General features: G+C 40.0%; 1 protein-coding gene across 6 annotated transcripts in view; it reads left to right on the top strand.

The window, feature by feature from the left end:
* Window positions 1–19,042, top strand: part of Arhgap26 (Rho GTPase activating protein 26) — a 466,045-nt gene that overhangs the window by 351,780 nt on the left and 95,223 nt on the right. For all 6 annotated transcript variants that reach the window (XR_002398131.2, XM_004854324.4, XM_021266145.2 and 3 more), the window contains exons 18-19: window positions 230–389; window positions 15,002–15,140. Coding sequence is in view for 5 of the 6 variants with exons in the window: in XM_004854324.4 (XP_004854381.1) it covers window positions 230–389; window positions 15,002–15,140 (299 nt within the window). In the remaining variant the exon portion in view is untranslated. The remainder of the gene's footprint in view (window positions 1–229; window positions 390–15,001; window positions 15,141–19,042) is intronic.

Genomic DNA, 19,042 nt, shown 5'->3' with positions numbered 1-19,042 from the left:
CCTGAAATAGCAAAATAGCCTGGATGCTGAATGAGACTTTGTAAACTTTGGGAGGTGAAATACAGGTAAAGTCTCTCTTAATTCATACTGTCTAAACACGCCCCATGTTCTGGCTCCTACAGAGAAGAAATCTACAGATATGAAGATAGTAAGGTAGGAAGGGCATAAGGAGGCCGGCTGTCCCTAATGTACTGTCTCATTTTTGCCTTTTTTTCTTCCTTTTTCCCAGTGTTGCTAACAACCACAAGCAGAATTTGATGACCGTGGCAAACCTTGGCGTGGTGTTTGGACCCACCTTGCTGCGGCCTCAGGAAGAAACAGTAGCAGCCATCATGGATATCAAATTTCAGAACATTGTCATTGAGATCCTAATAGAGAACCATGAAAAGGTAATATATAACTAGTCCCTGGTAGGGAACAGTTTACTCTGAGGAAAGCTACGTCAGAATTGGCCTTCAGGTTGACACAGTTTGCATTGGTAATGGTTCTCGCACTATGATGACGATGAAGTTGCTGACTGTGGTAATATAGTGGTGTTGATAATCAGAAGAGTGCTAGTAGAGGTGACAACAGTGGCAGTTATGGTGACAGCCATGGTAGTTATGGTTGTGAGCCTTTATTTTGTGCCAGGAATAGTGCTAAATGCTTTACGTATGTTGTCATTGTATTCTCATGATAATCTAGTGAAGGAGGTACTATTATGAGCCTCGTTTTTAAAACATCTTTTGCCCATTTTTACTTGGTTGTCTTCCTAGGAATTTATGAGGCTTTTAATATTGAGACTATTAACCTTTTTTTATTTGTGTTACAAGCAGTTTTCCATACAGTTTGTCTTTAGACTTAATAAGTGATATGTTTTTTGTACATTTTGTGTGTATCTGTGTATGTGCATGGATGTAGTCTTTTCTTTCAGGGTATTGGGGTTTCTGGTTTTTCTTAAGATTTCTCCTGCCCTACATTATGAAACTGAATTTTTTTTTTTTTTTTTTTTTTTGTACCGGGGATTGAACTCGGGACCTTATGCTTGCAAGGCAAGCGGCAGAACCACTGAGCTAAATCCCCAGCCCTGTTCTACATTATGAACTATGTTAACTCAATTCTAAACTGAGAGTTAGGGACATGAAGCTTCCTTCATCTGTTCCACCTCGGGGTTCCTAACAGCAAATTCCTATGAAGCTTCCTTCTCTAGGCTTATGCAGGGCTCCTTAGGCTATCATTTGGCAGCCATGTCTCTGAAATCTCCTAAAAAATACTCCTTTTCCTAAAGGAAAATTTTGCCTAGAATGGTGAGTTAATCATGGAGGATAAGTCTAGAACCTGACTCCAGTGGTACCTAGGTACTCATCGTTTTTCGGTTCCCAGAGGCCCAAATACCAAAAAGGATGAGTGTCAATCAAATTGTTTGGGCTGAAAAGGGAAGTGAGTCACAAGGCAACTGACACTGACAAATTCTAACTTGCATATGAAGTTCCAAACAAAGAAGGAGTGCTGGGACAAAATTTTTGCCTCAAAATTCATCCAGTACCAAATTAGACGAGTTTCAAAGCAGCTGAGTACCAAGGTATGAATGTGCATTAGCTACACTGGTAATACAAGCCACCATCACTTCTTGTCTACGTTTTTATAGGAGCCTCCTAATTTGCTTCCATCTCAGCCTGGCTGTTCTGATAGCCATTGAAATGAGATTTTTAATATGTTAAATCAGATCACATCAATGGCTTTCCACTGTATTTAGTGTGAAGGTTAGTCTGTAGAGGAGCCTAAAAGGTCCTAGCTGGCCTCTGGCCTCCCACTGTTATTAATCTCATCTGATCTCCTGTATCTTCCCTGTAGCCACTCTGACTGCTTGCTGCCCCTCGGACATGGCAGGCACACTCCTGCCTCAGAGCCTCTGCATTTGCTGATCCCTTCACCCGGAACACTCTTCCTCCATGAAACCATGTGTCTCATTTCCTGGATTCCTTGAAGTGTCTGAGTGAGGGTTACTGAGAATTCTCTGTGTAAAATGACAGACAGTCCTGGCCTCCAGCATTCCCTTTCCTCTTTGCTTTGCTTTTCTCTTTCTGTTGCACTTATCACTTTCTAACATATTATATAACTTATTTAGGTCCAGTTCCTCTCTCTTCTCCACAAGCATTTATGCTTCACGAAGGCGAGCACTTGTTTTGTTTGTTGTGTGGTTCTCAGTTCCTGGGTAGCCTCTCAGGACACAGGTGTTGGGTGAGTATGACAGCCTTCAGAATGGCTGCCAGTGACCTTGTCTTCTAGTATTTATGTCCCTGTATAGTCCCCCCCAACTCTGAATAGGGCTGACCTGTGTGATCAACAGAACATTGCAAAACTAATGATGCGTGATTTCTAAGATTAGTCATGAGAGGGCTTGCACCTTTGTCTTAGTTTCTATGCGTGTTTGTTCTGGGGAAGTAAGCCTCTGTATTGTGGGGGCAGTCATGATAGACCCTCGGGGAGGACCTAAAGCTTCCTGCCAACAGCCAGACCAGGTTTCCAGCCGTGTAAGCCTGTCAACTCTCAAGAGATGCCTCAGTCTTGACTGGGCCAGCCAGTGTTTTGAAGGCAGCCTCATAAAAGGAACTTGAACCATAACTATCCTGTTAACCTCCTTCTAAATTCCTGACCCACAGGAAAGGGGAGAGATAATTTATTGTTTTAAGCTAGTAGGTTTTGGGAATAATTTGTTATGGAGTATTCTGTAAGTATTAGAGAACCTGTGAATATAAACATTTACAAGATACCAGCGTCTCCTGAAAAGCTGTTTAAGCAACATAGTCTTCCTCTTATAGGGCTCATAAGAGATTCAGAAAACTAATAATTTATTGGGAAAAAAATGCCTTCTTTCTGTCCTTAACTTTGGGGCCCAATCTATCCATCTCCTTCAAATATAGGAAATCAAGTAGAAGGGTAGTTTATGCTATATATGAGAAAATGAACTTATGGAAAGGGAACAGACTATATATACTAGTAATTAATAACCTGGTTTCTAAGGGCAAGTCCCTTGGGTTTAAATCCACTAGTTCTTATTAGCCCTGTGATCTTGAGCATCTCAATTATTTAACTTCTCAGTACTCATGAGAGTATGTTCAGCAGAGCCTGACTTACCTTCATATTGAGTGAAATGGAAGCCACTAGATGGTTCATAGCATAGAACCATACCAGCAACAACCCCAGAGTATTAGGGACTCAGGACAGTAGAAGTCTTATCTTTTGCCCACATTACAGTTCCATGCAGGTATTCTCAGATGACATCCTCTGTAGTAGTTCAGCAACCCAAATTCTTCCCATTTTATAGCTCTGCTTCTGAAGATTCTCCACAATCAATAAGAGTGGTAAAATTTTTATGGACTATTCCTAAAGGATACTTGCTTTATTTTTTTTCCCCAGTGTAAGTGGAGTGAAGGCTAGGAAAAGCAAACTAATTGTATGCTCACAAGAAAAGGAAGCAAATTTAAAAATTAATTCACCCGTCTGCCACATTCCTTCAATTGGTTTTTGTGAGAATGATTTGATTTCCGTAAAGGACTTAGTCAAAGTTCTGGATTATAATACGCTTCAATAACTGCAAGCCACTTTGTTTCAGCAGCCTCAACAAAATTCTTTGGAAATAGAGCTGAAGATTGTCTTCAGATATCAAATATACCCTTTCTCCCAAATAATACTTTTTATAATTTAATCATATCTTAACTAAAATCATTTAAAATGTTGAGACCAAACTCTATAAAGAACAAGGATTTTGATCGTTTAATGCCCTTAAAGTATGTATCCAAGTTTATGGTAAACAGCATCTAAGGGTTTTTGAACTATAACTGTTTTGAGTGTCCTTGGACCCATAAAAATAGCTTGCCAGTTGCTCCTAGTAATGTTATTGAAAGTTGTATAAACAAGTAACCATCCTGTCTTGGACACAACATATAGAAACAGAAATATAAAATTCATGGCAGGGCCTATAAATATATGAACAAGTGGCTGATGAAAATGCTTACCTAGTTTGGTGGATTATAAATTATATTACTCTTTGATGTTGATTTGGTGTTGTACATATAAAATAGTAGTACAGTGCTTCATTATGTATTCTTCTTCATTAGATCCCAGAGGTAAGGATGAATCACAGCAGGATTTATGGTTCTGTGGAAGCCAGTGAAGGAGTGAGAGTGAAAACATTCCAGGAATAAAGTTTGTCTCAGAGAGTTAGTGTACCACCAAGGCAAGACTTTTTAATATGGGGTTTATGGTAGGCCACCGTTATATGCAAGACCTGTACATGTGTGTTATTGTAGGGAGAAAATTCTTAATATCCATCAGGTTTGTCTTTTGAGTAAAAACAACTTAGAGTAGGCAGCTTGACTCCTTTTTAAATGTACCTTCAGGCATAGCCTAGTACAAAATGAGGAGATGCTGCCTCAGTCTCTATTGGAAGTCTCTGGTGTTTGTCACACAAGAATCCTAAGCATCCTTGGCCATGCTATGGCCCTCAGCTTTCTGGAGACAACACTCTGGATAAACTCCCTGACGGCAGAACTTAACTGTAGCCATCAAGTCCAGGGCATAATTATGTCCTTAGAAAATATTATTGGAGACTTATTCTTCAAAATCCACAACATTAAGGTCTTAGTTTACATTTAATAGCATTCCTTTAGGTTTGGCTGTAATTTTCTAGAAACACACAAATGTCTAGAAGTAACTACTTATCTGAGTAATTTTTAGTGTTAGAATTTGGACAAAATCCTGAAGCCTCACTTGAAGAAATGGCTTCCAGCTGCACCTTTTCATCTGATAGCATCTGCCCTCTGGCTTGAAACAAGTCCTAATATGGAGTTTAAATATATGACCCCACAGTGACTAGAATATTATTCTCTCATATTGTGAAGAACATTTTATATAAGGTAGTAACTTTATGCCTTGGAAGAGCAATGAAAAGAGAACTAGGAATAAATAGAAAATAGTTCTGAAAGGAGGGTGTGGAAACCCAGGCGTCTAGCCATTGGAACCATCTCATAGAGAGACAGAAAATCATAAGATGCCTGATGCCAAGATGCTATGTTCTAGTTTTCTAGAACATAGCAAATCATTTCTAAACATAGTGATTTGAAGCAGCAACATTTTTTTTTGATACTGGGGATCGAACTCAGGACCTTGCGCCTGCAAGGCAGGCACAGTGCCACTGAGCTAAATCCCCGGCCCAGCAGCAACATTTTTATTGCTCTCAATTTTCTGGGTCAGAAACTTGGGGAAGGCTCATGTGTGAGGCTTATGGCATCAACTCGAGTAGTTTGACTGGGATTAGAAGGTCCAAGATTGCCTCACACCAGAGGTCTGGAACGTTGATACTGGCTGTTGGCTGGAACATCTTTATCCTCCTCCACATAGCATGCTCTCCTCCCTTTCTCTCACTACACATGATCTCTCATCATTCGGTAGTCTAACCAAAACTTTGGAGATGTCAGAGGACAAACACAGAATTATTGGGGACTTAAAGTTAGGCCTGGAACATGGTGTCACTTCCACCACATTCTGTTGATCAAATCAGGCACCAAGTCCAGCCAGATTTAAGGAGAGGCTATTAAACTGCGTACTGTGGTTTGAATATGGTTTGAGTGTTGGATATGGATCCCTGTGTTGAAATTTAATTCTTATTATAAGGTATTAGGTGAAAACTTAATCTGACTGTGGTGTTTTGATGTGGGGTCTTTGAGATATGAATAGGATTATCCAAGGGGGAGTCCCATAATTAAATTATTGGTAGTCTTTCTAAGAAGAGGAAGAGACCAAAAGAGGCGCGCGTGCGCGTGCACACACACACACCACACACACACACACACACACCCATACCCTGTGTTTTGCCATTTGATGCCCAACACCACCTCAGGACTCTGCTGAAGAGAAGACTATCTTCAGATACAGCTCCTTGGCCTTGGATCTCCAGAAGTGTGAGCCAAAATAAATCTCTGTTTTTTGTTTGTTTGTTTCTTTACAAAGTTACGCATCCTTGTGTATCTCATTATAGTAACACAAAATGAAGTAATAAACTACACCTTTGAATGAGAGAAGCAGGGTATACACACAGATGTAGGAAAATTGTTGGCTGCCAACTTTGTAAGCAATTTACCATACTAGGTGGGTTTGCATGTATTTAGTTCCCTGTGGGGAAGAAAACCTTTGTATTATTAGTAGCCTGTGCCCAATGTGGGAAACTCCTCTGTATTTTTTATGGAAAGTATTCTTGTTTCTACTCAGCACTGCCATTTTTGACACAACCAAAGATTTCAAACATTTGGTAGTAGAGGCTGGTTCAGTTTTTAGGTACCCTTTGTAAGCCTCAGAATGGAGAATTAACTCATAAATATCTAACCTGGAAAAATATTGTCTCTAAAGCTGACATTTTTTTAAGAAGAAGAGAAAGGGAGAATATTTAATAGCCAGAATATTCAGTTTATTTAATCTGATAAAATACCTTTTTTTCAAGAGAAGGAAAGAGGTCTCTGTGTTTTAACTGGCTGAAGCATGGGATCTTTTCAGTCTCTGTCTCTTTTTTACTAAAGGCTAACACAAGACATTCAGCCAGAGAAAGACTCAGACCTCGAGATAGTACCTGTGAGTCTAGCAACATCTCTCCTGAGCCTCTTGTTTCACTGAGAACCTACCTGTGTGTCCCTCCTAGGAGCCTTAGTGATGTATGTCTTGTTACCACCAGTTTGGTCTGAGAAAGCATATGTACCACATACTTTCCCCATCACAATGGTGTAGAAACTCTGCTCCACCTCTTCTAGCAGATTCAGAAAGGAGAGTAGTGTTTGGCACAGTTTTAGGGTACAAGCATTCTAGAATAAGAACGAGCAGAAAGGAAACAACCAGAATATGTGGTGTTATGTTTATGGGCTCATGGTAGTTTTTCCATGTTGTTCATACATAACTGATTTATTCAGTGGAAGTAAATGGATCTTGTTATTTAACATAGTCCAGAAATAATGATGATGATGTATAATAGCCAAGTTTTACTTTTGGCTTATTATGCACAAGGTATTGTGCTAAGCAGCTTTATAGATAACATCTCATTTAACTTTCACAGCAACCCTATGAGGCCAGTGTTTTTACCTTTGTTGTACAAATTATGATCCTGACATGTAGAGTTTAAGAAGTAACTTGTTATGAAGAGAACTAGGGTTGGACTTAGAACCACTTTTAGAACCCATACTATAAAAATCTACTCTAGTTAATCTCTATTTGATGCAATAAACATTAGTGGGTATTGACTATTGGCCCAAGAGAAATAAAATAGATTCTTTTATCAAAACACTATTGTTTTATCGTGATATAACGATCCATAATATAGTGTGCTAGATGGCAGCCAGTAAGATGAATAAAGTACAGTGACATCAATGAAGAGAAATAATTTGATTCAGTTTGCACTGGCCTCTTGTTGATACATAGTTTTCTAGGCAGACGAAGAGTTGAGATAAGAGGAACCGTTTTCCAGGGAAACATTAATCAAGTTGTATGCTTTTAAATGGCATAGTTGTGAGAGGACTGTGGGTTACATGTTAACAGGTAGGGGAAGATGGTGCCAGATGGCTGGATTTCATCCATTTATTACGGATCTTGAAAGCTATGTAAAACGAGCTGAATTTATTCCTGAAAACTGAGAGCTCTCAGAGGTTTCCAAATAAAGGGGTAAAATTATTGTACCAGTACTTTAAAAAGACATCCCTGAAGATTGAACCAAATTATATTCTGGTTGCTGATATAAAAGTCACCTGTTAAATGAGTGACAAAACCATGATCATGCAGCTCAGAAAGTGTAACCTTCGAACCCATAGTCTTCATCTAGAAGGTAGAGTGAGTTCCTAATGACCTGTATTTGGTTCTTCTTCCCGGACTTCCTAAGGAGAAATGCTAGCTCATAGCATCATTTCCCATCAGTGTTTCCATGCCCTGGACTCTGCCTGGAATATATGAGAGCTAAAGAAAAACAGACTTGAGAGTATGACTCTTTTTACCTATAGCCAAGTTTGTATTGAGAGCTCAGAGGGCAAAGATTTTAGCTCTTACCATACTATTCTCAGGTAATAAATAGTCAAATATTTAAAATTGCCATTTCTGTATGGACAGAATCTCTTCCCCAACTCATAGCTTATCACCCCAAGTTCTAAAACATCAAGTAGGCAAACACTTGGTGTTATAGTAGAAATAATATTTATATACTTCTAGTTAATATTTTTAAATAAAGCAAAATATTGAATGTTGTTACTGTCCAAGATACCCCAAAGTACAGAAATTCTGCAATTTCTTACATAATTTTCCTTTTATTTAATTTTTAAAGTTTACTTGTCAATGACTTTGAAAATTTTGGATGGCTAGGGAAAATATCCACATCAAGAAAACAGGTTGCCTTCTTGTCATGGTTTTTATTAATGTAACATTTCAGGCTCTGTGTGTGTGTGTGTGTGTGTGTGTGTGTGTGTGTGTGTGTGTGTGTGTTATACTTTACTGTGAAGTTCCAGCACATATAGAGGGATTAGAGCTGTTGCTTTGTAGTTACCCCACAATAATTCATTTGACTGTGGCATTGGAAAGGGTTTCTGTACATGAAGCAGGACATGCCCATTCACCATGTGCTTTTGTTGGTACTGCCCCTCACTACCTATCAGTACTTGACAAAACAAGTTATATTCTTTTCCCAGTCTACCACTGAGCTTAGAAGAGGGAACCTACTGTAAACACCAAATCCTAAGCAACCTTGTGTTCCCAATAAAATGGTGGTGGCTTTCCATGCAGTTAGTTTTTCTTGGATCCACTAAACTATTTGGCAACTGACATATTTGGCAGTTGTGTTTCATTTCCATGAAACTTCACAACTTATATACAAAATCAGTAATAATAATAGTGTATAACCAGATACACTGAAATAGTTCTTGTATTCCTTTTAGTTCTGTCCTTCTTAGGTTCAGAAGCAAGCTAGATTTTATTGTGTGCTAAGTAAGCTACAATGCCTCTGCCATAAGACTTTGTTCTTTTTTTAGTGGGAAGAAAAAAATCACTTTCATTAATATAGTAAGTTTGTGGATCTGAGCACATCTATTCTCCCTATTAATCCCTAGAAAAATGAATAATTGTTTGAATTGGGAAGTTCCTTTAATGTTGCTCAAATAGAGGTGGAGTTGGTTGTATTTTAATTTATTCCTCTCTGTCAGCAAAACAAACAATCAAACAGGAAATGGAATCTTTCTGGAGAGAAAAATCACAGCCCTCTATATATACCCTCAATTACTAATTGTAATTGATTTCTTTTGAGAGAGTTTTTAATAAAGTTCCCCAGACTATTTTCCCAATTGTTGATTCCTCTGCCAAAATGCTGATATCAAGAGGACATAGGACTTCCAACTGTCCTTAAAAAGCCTCTCTGTGGCTACAGCTTCTGAATTTGGATTCCTCATAGTTATAGCAAAAGAGCCCTGCTCGGTTATGCTTGCCTGGCCCTGCATTGCAAAGTTGCAGGGTTTATAACCTCTGCCCTCTGCAGTGCCGTCGTGAGAAATGTGAGCAGTATGTGACCCACACTAGTAGCTGTAGCCCTCCATTCCTCAGGCAGATGTTTCTCAGATTAAACAAGCAGGCCCCATATTATATGCAATCCTGATCTATTTACATCTCTAGGAAAAGCTCTGTGTCTTTTCTTACATAAACCTTTCTGTTTTGCATTGTATTCCTCAGGCCTCTCTGGGTGATTTATTGTCTCAGAGCTACTTTGCAGTTATAGACCAGAAGCTCTTCATCATGACCTAATTTTCCTCCCATAAAAATCACAGCACATAATAAAGAGTACACCACACACATTACAGGGAGACTCCTAATCCTTTTAAATTGCAGGGGTGCATGGCAGCTGGGGTTGGGAAAGGTGTAAAAGCGTGTATGTGACATGGCTAAGAACAAATTCCAAGGTGTCAAATGTCTGCAATGTCAAGATGGGCCAGAGAGGGTCCAGAAAATACATGAATTTTGCACACAATGCAAGGGAAAAGAAGGGCAAAGTCTAACATTGCTGTAGGCAGTTAAGATAGATGTTTTGTAAAGAGCAGTAATTAAATATATGCTTATAAATTAAATCCTTGTGTTCCAACTGTAAATAATTCATTTTGATTCTCTAGTTATTTCCCTTCTTACACTTTATGTCTCCTTTTTTATTGTATATAATGAAATCTTTTGAACAGCAAAGGCCAAACTGTTAGGTGCTTCCGTCCTCACTGCAGTCCTGGAACCTTTTGCCAATGAGACACCTGAAGGTCAAAGTGTTACATAATTTGCTTAAGGTCATAGAGTGACTAAAAGCCTATCTGCCAGACTCCAGAGCTTAACAGTCTTTCCATTTTGTCCTCTTGTCTCTCAAATTACTAATAGGTATGAAGACAACAAAATAGTAGTACCTCCCTCATAGAGTTTTTATGAGTAAACTAATCCAGGTAGATAATCCACATAAATAACTTAGCATGGTAAGCACTGAACAAATTTTGGTTACTTTTATTGTCATTTATACTACCACTTACTCCTGCCTACTCTTTGCAGATGCTGTGTTAAGCATTTTAAGTGCATTATGTTTTCAGCAGCGCTGCAAAGCCGGTAGGTGATAGATCCCCACTTGCACAATGGACGCAGCCTCACAGGGGTTAAAGACCTTGCCTTCACCTATTTTTTACTGTGTAGTAGGAACTCAAGTCCATCTGGCTCCGAAGCCTGTTTGCTTAATCCTGGTATGGATCCCTTCAATTCCCTTCCTATTGTTTTATATGGTGATATGACAGTGGGATGGATGCCAGTGATGGCGAGGTCAGTGTAGCTCTTGGTGTTATCTGCTGAGGAAGCCCCACACCCGGGACAGAACCCAAGGGGTCCAGTCCACCCCTAACTACTCTCTTTCATGGATTAAGGAAAAATGGTGGCTTGATGTTTATGGATCTAGTAATTCCACTTATAGGAAGCATGAAATTAGGGATGCTTGGAAGAGTTACCAAAGTTGTATTTTTATAATTATGTTCTCCAGTATCTTCCAGAAGGCTTATTGTACTCCTTCTAATTTTTATCTGAGTTGGAAGTAATTTTTAAAGTTGGACAGTGTTAAGAGGAGACTTAGGGCACAGAATGAATCTGCCCTTTTTGTGTTGATTTGGAAAGTGTAAAATGAGAAGATTATTCCAACCACATCTTAGAGCTCCATAAATCCATTGCTTAGGGTTTACATGAGCTCATGCTCCCATCATTCAACAGAGTCATTTGTACAGTGATTCTTCTTGACAGCCTGAAGAAAACCTCATTTGATTATCTTGAAATCATCTTTTCTAAATGAAATAGGATTGGAATAACCAACAAAACAGAAAATAGCTTAGATTCTCAACAGAATCCCAACTCGAACTTTTGGCACCGAGGCAAACCCTTGGCCTTGCTATAAGGTGGCCAGAAAATCAAATTGCATGTGTTTAAGTTTCATCGTTAAATGAACAACAGCAATTTGGAGGATGATTTTTCAGACTCCTTAATGAACATTTGTACCTCCTCTTCTGACTTGGCCTCATTTACAGAAGTGCCCTTGCACCTTGAAAAAACATGTAGTCATAACGATGGTAGTCCTGTACCTGTCACTTTACATTTCGCAGTGTGCTGTCTTGTACATTATTGTTTTTGATCCTGAGAGCAGTCTGATAGAATTCTTGAGGAGCCTATACTGGACTCACAATGAGCTGGCTTTTAGGACTGTAGCTGTCACTCAGAGTGAAAATCCTCATCATGTTCAAATAACGTTTCCTTTGGAGAAAATAGCCAGTGAGTAGAGGGAGATCCTCCCTCAAGTGTTCCCATGTTTCTTCCTGCTGTGTCCCATATAAATATTGTTCTAGAAGCAATTTTGCATGGATCTGTCTAAATTCACAGTTCTTCCTCACACACTTCTTTGTTCTCCAACATTTAATATAGTTCTTAGGATGGGCCAGGGATTTAGCTCAGTGGTTCTGCCACCTGCCTTATAAGCGCAAGGTCCTGAGTTCGATCCCTGGTACCAAAATATATATATATATATATAAATATATATATATATTTCTTAGGAAAGAATCAATACTGCCATTTTTATTGACCACTGAAATTAAAATGTATGTATACTATCTTTTCTTCCATTGTCGGGAAAGAATCTCATTCTTAGTAACACGTTAGATAAGAGAGACAAAATCTGAAAGGCAGAGATAAAGAGAATGAGGGGAGAATTGGAGAAATAAGCCTTTCTCTAACTCTGAATTCATTTTCAAATGCTCTTAACTAGGGGTTGCTGAAGCTGCTTTATCTGAGGCCAGAAGCATCAGGATGCCAAGAAACATTTTCTGAAAATCATACTTGTGAGTTTGGGGGCACTGGCTTCTCTATGACAATTGGCTGGAGAGAACAAGCTGAAGGAATGGCCACTGCAGCCCCACATTCCACTCTGGTCCCTCTGTTGCTTAGCCGTGTGGCAAGTCAGGAAATCTCTCATTGTTGAGCAATCATCCTATTCAAGGTCCATAGTTGACCTGTAGCTTCAAGATGCGTCAGGTGAGGCACCTAGCACAGTGGCTGGCAGGTGAAAGCATACGTATCTAGAAGGCATTTTAAAATGTTGATGATAATGGTGCACAGTTAGGATGTTGCCTGCAAATGGCCATGGCTCGGCATGGTTTGGAGAACAAAGGTGAGATGGTGCAGAAAGGCTTCTTAGAGGTTGTGGTCCTTGAGCTCAACAACCACAACTTATCCCGTTTCTTTCAGTGTAAACTCAAAAATAGACTGAAGACATGAAGCTCTGTTAAAATGATTAGGGTTCTAGCTGTTCCGGAAGCTGGGATGTCTTGTTGCTTTGTCTTTAAGTCTCCTTTTCTCCCCCCACCCACTCCAGTTGATCTCAGCTATGTGTAGTAATTCTGTTTATTTTATTGCAAATTTTCAGTCCTCTTAGGAAGATATGATAATGCTGCCTCCAGACAGCTGTGTTTGGGAACAAAACTGACTTAACCAGCTGGCTGGCATCATTGGAGCCCAAGGACTTGCCAAGCCAGGGAGAGCAGCTGTTTGGGCTGAAACTCTTATAATTCTTATGACTTTGCTTTCTATATAACAGCTTTTGAGTTTGCTTTTATATGCACACACAAAGGCTGTGGAACCATGAGAAAGCAATTTTAGGTGTCTAGGGCCACCATAGGTGAAGGGCAGGGGACAGCCACCACCTTCCTCTTGTGACTCATAACTATTGGAAAGAAAAGCTCCAGAAGGAGGCTAACTTTACAGAGTAAGAGATGATAACCACTAAATCAATAAGTTTTGGTATTTCAGTACAGTGAGGACATTATGTAACTAATAATCATGCTTAAAAGTTTTTAAATGAAGAATAAAATACTGCAATGTAGTATTAAAGTGTGTAGGTCACACAGTGGTATAAATAATATAATTCCCAGTTTGGAAAAGTGTGTTTAGCATTAAATGAAAATTCATACAAAGCACTTAACACAGTGCCTGGTGTATGTAGCAGATACATAGCAAATCATAGTTACTGGAATGCAAACTCCCTAACCATAGGAACATATTTGTCTCATTAATTCACTGTTACACCCAGAGTGCCTAGTGCAAAGTAGATGTTCCAAAGAATTTTGCCAATTGGTGGAATGAGTCTTATTATTATATACACTTAAAAATGAATCCGGAAAGAACCCTGTATTATCATCTGTATTTATATCTATAATTGTAGCAACTTTGTCTCTTTGTGTTCATGGTTGGTCATTATAAAGTACTGAGGATATTAGCTGTTGTGCAGGATTGCTGAGGGCTGAGTGAGCTACCTGCAGTGCACAGAGTGCAGTGACAAGTACCTCAGGAGCTGGTAGTGGGGAGTGGCTAGTGTACTCATGACAAGCACCATACAAGTGTTGGCTGTTATAACTAGTAAATTCTGTAGAAAAAAATGGAAAAGTTATCATGATTTTTGACTATAATTTTCCTCTCATTTTTTAACCATGAACTTAAATGATAGTAATAGCCCAAAAGAAAAAAGTCATAAAGAAATAAAACTCAAATTCTGATCATGATGATTTCTAAATAGTAGAATTGGGAGAGTTTTTCTGTCTTCTTGAGACTTTTGTACATTTTCCAAACTGCAATAGATAAATAGGCATTTTTTTAACCCGGTGGGGAGCAACCTCCCCCAGTACACACATTACTACCTCCCCGACCCCCTCACCAGTCTTCAAACAAGGAAATGGAACTGAGCCTCAGAGATAGAGCAGAGAAGCTGCACTGGAAAGGATGCACCCTCTGAGGCCAGGGAATTACAAAAGACACGGTACCCTGCTCTGGGTCCTTCTTGGGATGTTAAATACATGCTTCACAGTCTTAAGAAAGTTGACAAACAGTTGTTGAGAACTGGGAAATAGAGCCAATAAAGAAAGAGCCAGATATGGTGGTGTATGCATATAATCCCAGCACTCTGAGAGGCTGAGGCAGGAGGCTTGCAAGTTTGAGCCCCACCTGGGCAACATAACAATGTAGTGAGACCCTGGCTCAAGATTTTAAAAGGCCTGGGAAGGGGAAGGAATGAAAGGAAGAGGGGGAGGGAGAGAGGGAGGGAAGGAGGGAGGGGAGTAGGAAGGTCAGTTTTGATTGATTGGTTCTGGAGAAAAGTGGTCAAAAAACTTCTAAGAACTCTTAATGGACAGTGGTTTATCCTTCTATCAATTTCTTTCCATTTCTCCTGGAGAGAACAAAAAAGAGATCCATGAAAATTACGGTAGGTGTTAAAAAGGGAAGTGAATGGTAACCAGACTGTGGGGTCTAATGAGAGTTCCTAGAACTGTTTACAGGGAGGCCCTGAGCACATGCCCTGGCCTTTTCTAATCTTTTCCTGCTGATTCTAAGTCACCAGTACGCTTTCACTTGTACCAATCCAGGCCTAATTCACTATGACCTTTCCATGAAACTTTATTTGCAGATATTTAACACTGTGCCTGATGTGCCGCTCACCAATGCCCAGCTGCACCTGTTGCGGAAGAAGAGCAGTGACTCCAAGCCCCCATCCTGCAGCGAGAGGCCCCTGACGCTCTTCCACGCCATGCAGTCCACAGAGAAACGTGAGTCCTTGCTATTGAGGGCCAGTGTGGTGCTCAGGGCCATCGGGGCCACCTCCCACTGCTTGTGGGGCACTCCTCTGGCCTCTGTGTGCTGTCAGCCTTTTGTGTTCTTGTGGACTGTTTCACTGTGCCCTTTCAGTTCCATTGCTCAGTAACCCTGATTGGGCAAGAAGCAGCATTGCTGTGAATGAAAGCAGGGCCTGCCATGGAGTACTCTCTCTCCAGATCTGTGGGCAAACACCTGAACCTCTATTCCCCAGTTACACAGTAAGAGGTCAGCTTCTGCATCACTTTTGTGGACTCTCTTTTGTTGGCAGCTCCCATAGAACCAGTTTCCTCTCCTTTTCTCAGTTTGTAATTGAGTGCTCATTAGAGGGAATCATGTCCTACTAGAATGTGTCTCTGTGATACTGGGACCTTGTTGTGCTTGCCCCGTTACTCCACCTCTCTGTCTAGTGTGAAACTGGCACTTAAAAATATTTGAAATTAATTAGTGAACTAATTAGAGAATAATTCCTCCTTGTTCCAAATAGCAGAGTGTTATCACCACAAATATCTCAAATAATTTTTATTTCCATGAAGTTCCTTGCAGTAATCACATACTGGGCCTAAAATATACAGTCTTGTTTCAACTTTTATAATAAGAGTCTTGTGTAATGTGGCAGTGGAAATCTTGAGCTGTGCCCAAAAGCCTCAGTTTGCTTATCTATAAAATAGGCATAATAATGCCCACCTCATAGGGGAGTTGTGAGGATAAAATGAAATTATGCATTTCAACATCTGATACAAGGCCCAGAACATGGCAAGGCCAAAAACTAAGAGCCCCTGCTACCATTAGTAGTTATTCTTTGATCACACACAGATACCACGGCCGGTTTGTAGATGCTGCTGATGTTTATGTGATGCCTGCTGGGGCTGGGCATACAAAAGCAAGGTCTTGTGTCTCAGGAGCTCAAGGCTAAGTGAGGGAAGTAGACCAGTGAATACACTGTGGTTAAGTCACCACAATAACTGCTCTCATAGAGAAATGTACATTAGGTGAGGTAGAAGAACGACCTGGTTGAATGGCAGTGTTGCTCTAGGCTGCCCAGGTGGGAATTCTGCCTGTGCTGTTCACCAGCTATATGTGATTTGGGAGGTCATGTAACATCTCAGGGCCCTTGATTCCTCTGGAAAATGGGAAGAATGTTTTTCCAGGATTTCTCAGTTCTTTGTGGTGATCAGGTGCTGGGCCCTAAAATATGTAGTCTTATTTCAGCTTTTCTAATAAAGAGACTTGTGTAGTGTAATGCAGTGCAGTGCAGTGCACTGTATTCCTCTGGAAGTCATAGGGCTGTTGTGATGATTGAAATGCTTCAGATGGTGCCAGGTGGAGAGTTGGTACTTGGTAAATGCTGGATGGTGGTATAGTCATCATCATTATCACTACTACTACTAAGACTACTGATCTCCGTGAGATACAGCAAAGGCACAGAAAGGATAGTGACCCACTTCGACTTGAGGAAAAGAGGCTCCATATCTGGAATGGCATCTTTCTCCCTTTTTCTCACAAAAATGTTTATGATACCCTTGTATTTTAAAAACAGTGGGCTGGGTGTGGTGGCTCACACCTGTGATCCCAGCAGGGAGACTGAGGCAGAAGGATCACCGTAAGTTCGAGGCCAGCCTGGGCCACATAGCGAGACCCTGTCATCAATCAGTACATACATACATACATACATACATGCTTTTTCTTTTTTTTTTTAATTAAATTCTTTTATTGGTACATTGTAGGTATACAACACAATTACGTTTCTCATTGGGAATTGTACCTTTACGTGATGCATCTTGGTTCTTATTTTTTCCCCATTCCTAGCCCTCCCTTCACTCCCTCCACCCTTCCCTATTTACAAAGACTTTATTTCCATTTTTTCCATTTCTCATCATTTTTCCTTTCCCTTCTTTCGTTTCCCCTGCCCCTCCACTACCCCTAACCCTTTGGACCTTTTCTTCCTATTTTGCATTATCGATTATTCATTCTAATCATTGGTACATTTTAGGTGTACAATATAGTGACATTCATCATTGGAAATTTGCACCTTTACATAGTCTCTCTTGGTTCTTATTTTTCACCCTTGCCCAGCCCTCCCTTCAACCCCTCCATTCCTCACTATTTACAGAGATTTTGATCCTATTTTTCCATTTTCTCATATTAATCCCATTCCCTTCTATCCTTTCCCCTAGCCCTCCCACTTCCTTCCCCTTTGCCCCTTTTCTTCCTATTTCACATTACCTATTATACATTTTAGTCCTTATTTACACTTCTAGTTTTTCACACCAGAGAAACTATTCGGTATTTACATATGTGTGTCCTATTTATTTCACTTAAGAGTATGGCCTCAATGTGCATCCACTTAGCTATAAATGTCTCTAATTTCTCATTTTTTATGGCTGAGTAGTACTCCATTTTATAAAAAAACCCCACATTTTCTTGATCCAGTCTCCAGTTGATGGGCATTTGGGCTGTTTCCAAGTTTTAGCTATTACAAACTGTGCTGCTATGAACATGGGTGCACATATATCATTGTGGTATGATTCTTTTAATTCTTTGGGGAAGATCCCCAGCAGTGGAATAGCAGGGTCAAATGGGACTTCCAGTCCTAGTTCTTTGAGGTATCTCCATACTGATTTCCACAGTGGTTGCACCAGTCTGCACTCCCACCAGCAGTGGAGCAGGGTTCCTCTTTCCCCACAGCCCTGCCAGCATTTGTTATTGGTTGATTTCTTGATAGCAGCCATTCTTTCTGGAGTTAAGTGGAATCTCAGCGTTTTCATTTGCATCTCTCGAATGACCAGTGATGTTGAACATTTTTTCATGTATTTATTTGCTATTTCTACTTCTTTGTCTGAGAAATGTCTGTTCATTTCAGTTGCCCATTTTTGGACTGGGTCTTTAAATTTGGGAGGTCTGATCTTTTTAAGTTCTTTATAGATTCGAGATAGTAGACCTTTGTCTGAGGAAGAGCAAGTGAAGATTTTTTCCCACATTGTGGGTTGTCTCTTCACACTGCTGGTGGTTTCTCTTGCTGTGCAGAAGCCTTTTAATAAGAAGAGATCCCACTTGTTCATTGTTTGTGCTAGTTCACGGGCAACTGAGGTTTTGTTCATAAAATCTTTTCCCACACCGATGTCTTCAAGGGTTCTACCTAATCTCTGTTCCAACTGGTTCAGAGTTTCTATTTTAATATTTAGATCTTTAATCCATTTTGATTTTAGTTTAGGGCATGGTGAGAGATACAGGTCTAATTTTAATCTTTGGCAAGTTGAAGCCCAGTTTATCCAGCACCATTTATTAAAGAGGCTATCTTTCCTCCAGTAAGGGTGTTTGGCTCCTTTATCGAAGATGAGATGGCTGAGTGTGTCTGGCGTTGTTTCTGCATCTTCTAATCTGTTCCACTGGTCCTCAGGTCTGTTTCTTTGCCAGTACCATGCTGTTTTTATCACAGTAGCTTTGTAGTATAGTTCCAGGTTGGGGATTGTGATACCCCTTGCCATGTCTCTGTCGCCTAGAATTGCTTTTGCTATTCTGGGTCTCTTCTTGTTCCAAATGAATTTTTGGATTGTTTTCTCAAGGTCCATGAAGTATGCTCCTGGGATCTCAATTGGAATTGCATTAAATCTATATACCAGTTTTGGAAGTATGGCCATTTTCACTATATTAATCCTTCCTACCCAGGAGCAGGGGATGTCTGTCCATTTTCTGATACCATCTTTAATCTCTCTTTTCAGAGAGCCATAGTTTTCAGAGAAGAGGTCTTTGATTTCTTTCATTAGGATGATTCCTAGGTATTTCCGTTTTTTGGATGCTATTGTGAAAGGAATTATTTGCCCTATTTCTCTCTCAGTGAGTCTGTCATTGGTGT

The sequence above is a fragment of the Heterocephalus glaber genome, unplaced genomic scaffold, assembly GCF_053883595.1.
Source record: "Heterocephalus glaber isolate CG9 unplaced genomic scaffold, H.glaber_assembly_v1.0 deba00001463, whole genome shotgun sequence".
In the NCBI taxonomy this organism is placed as follows: domain Eukaryota; kingdom Metazoa; phylum Chordata; class Mammalia; order Rodentia; family Bathyergidae; genus Heterocephalus; species Heterocephalus glaber.
This window is presented reverse-complemented; position numbering and strand designations above follow the sequence as displayed.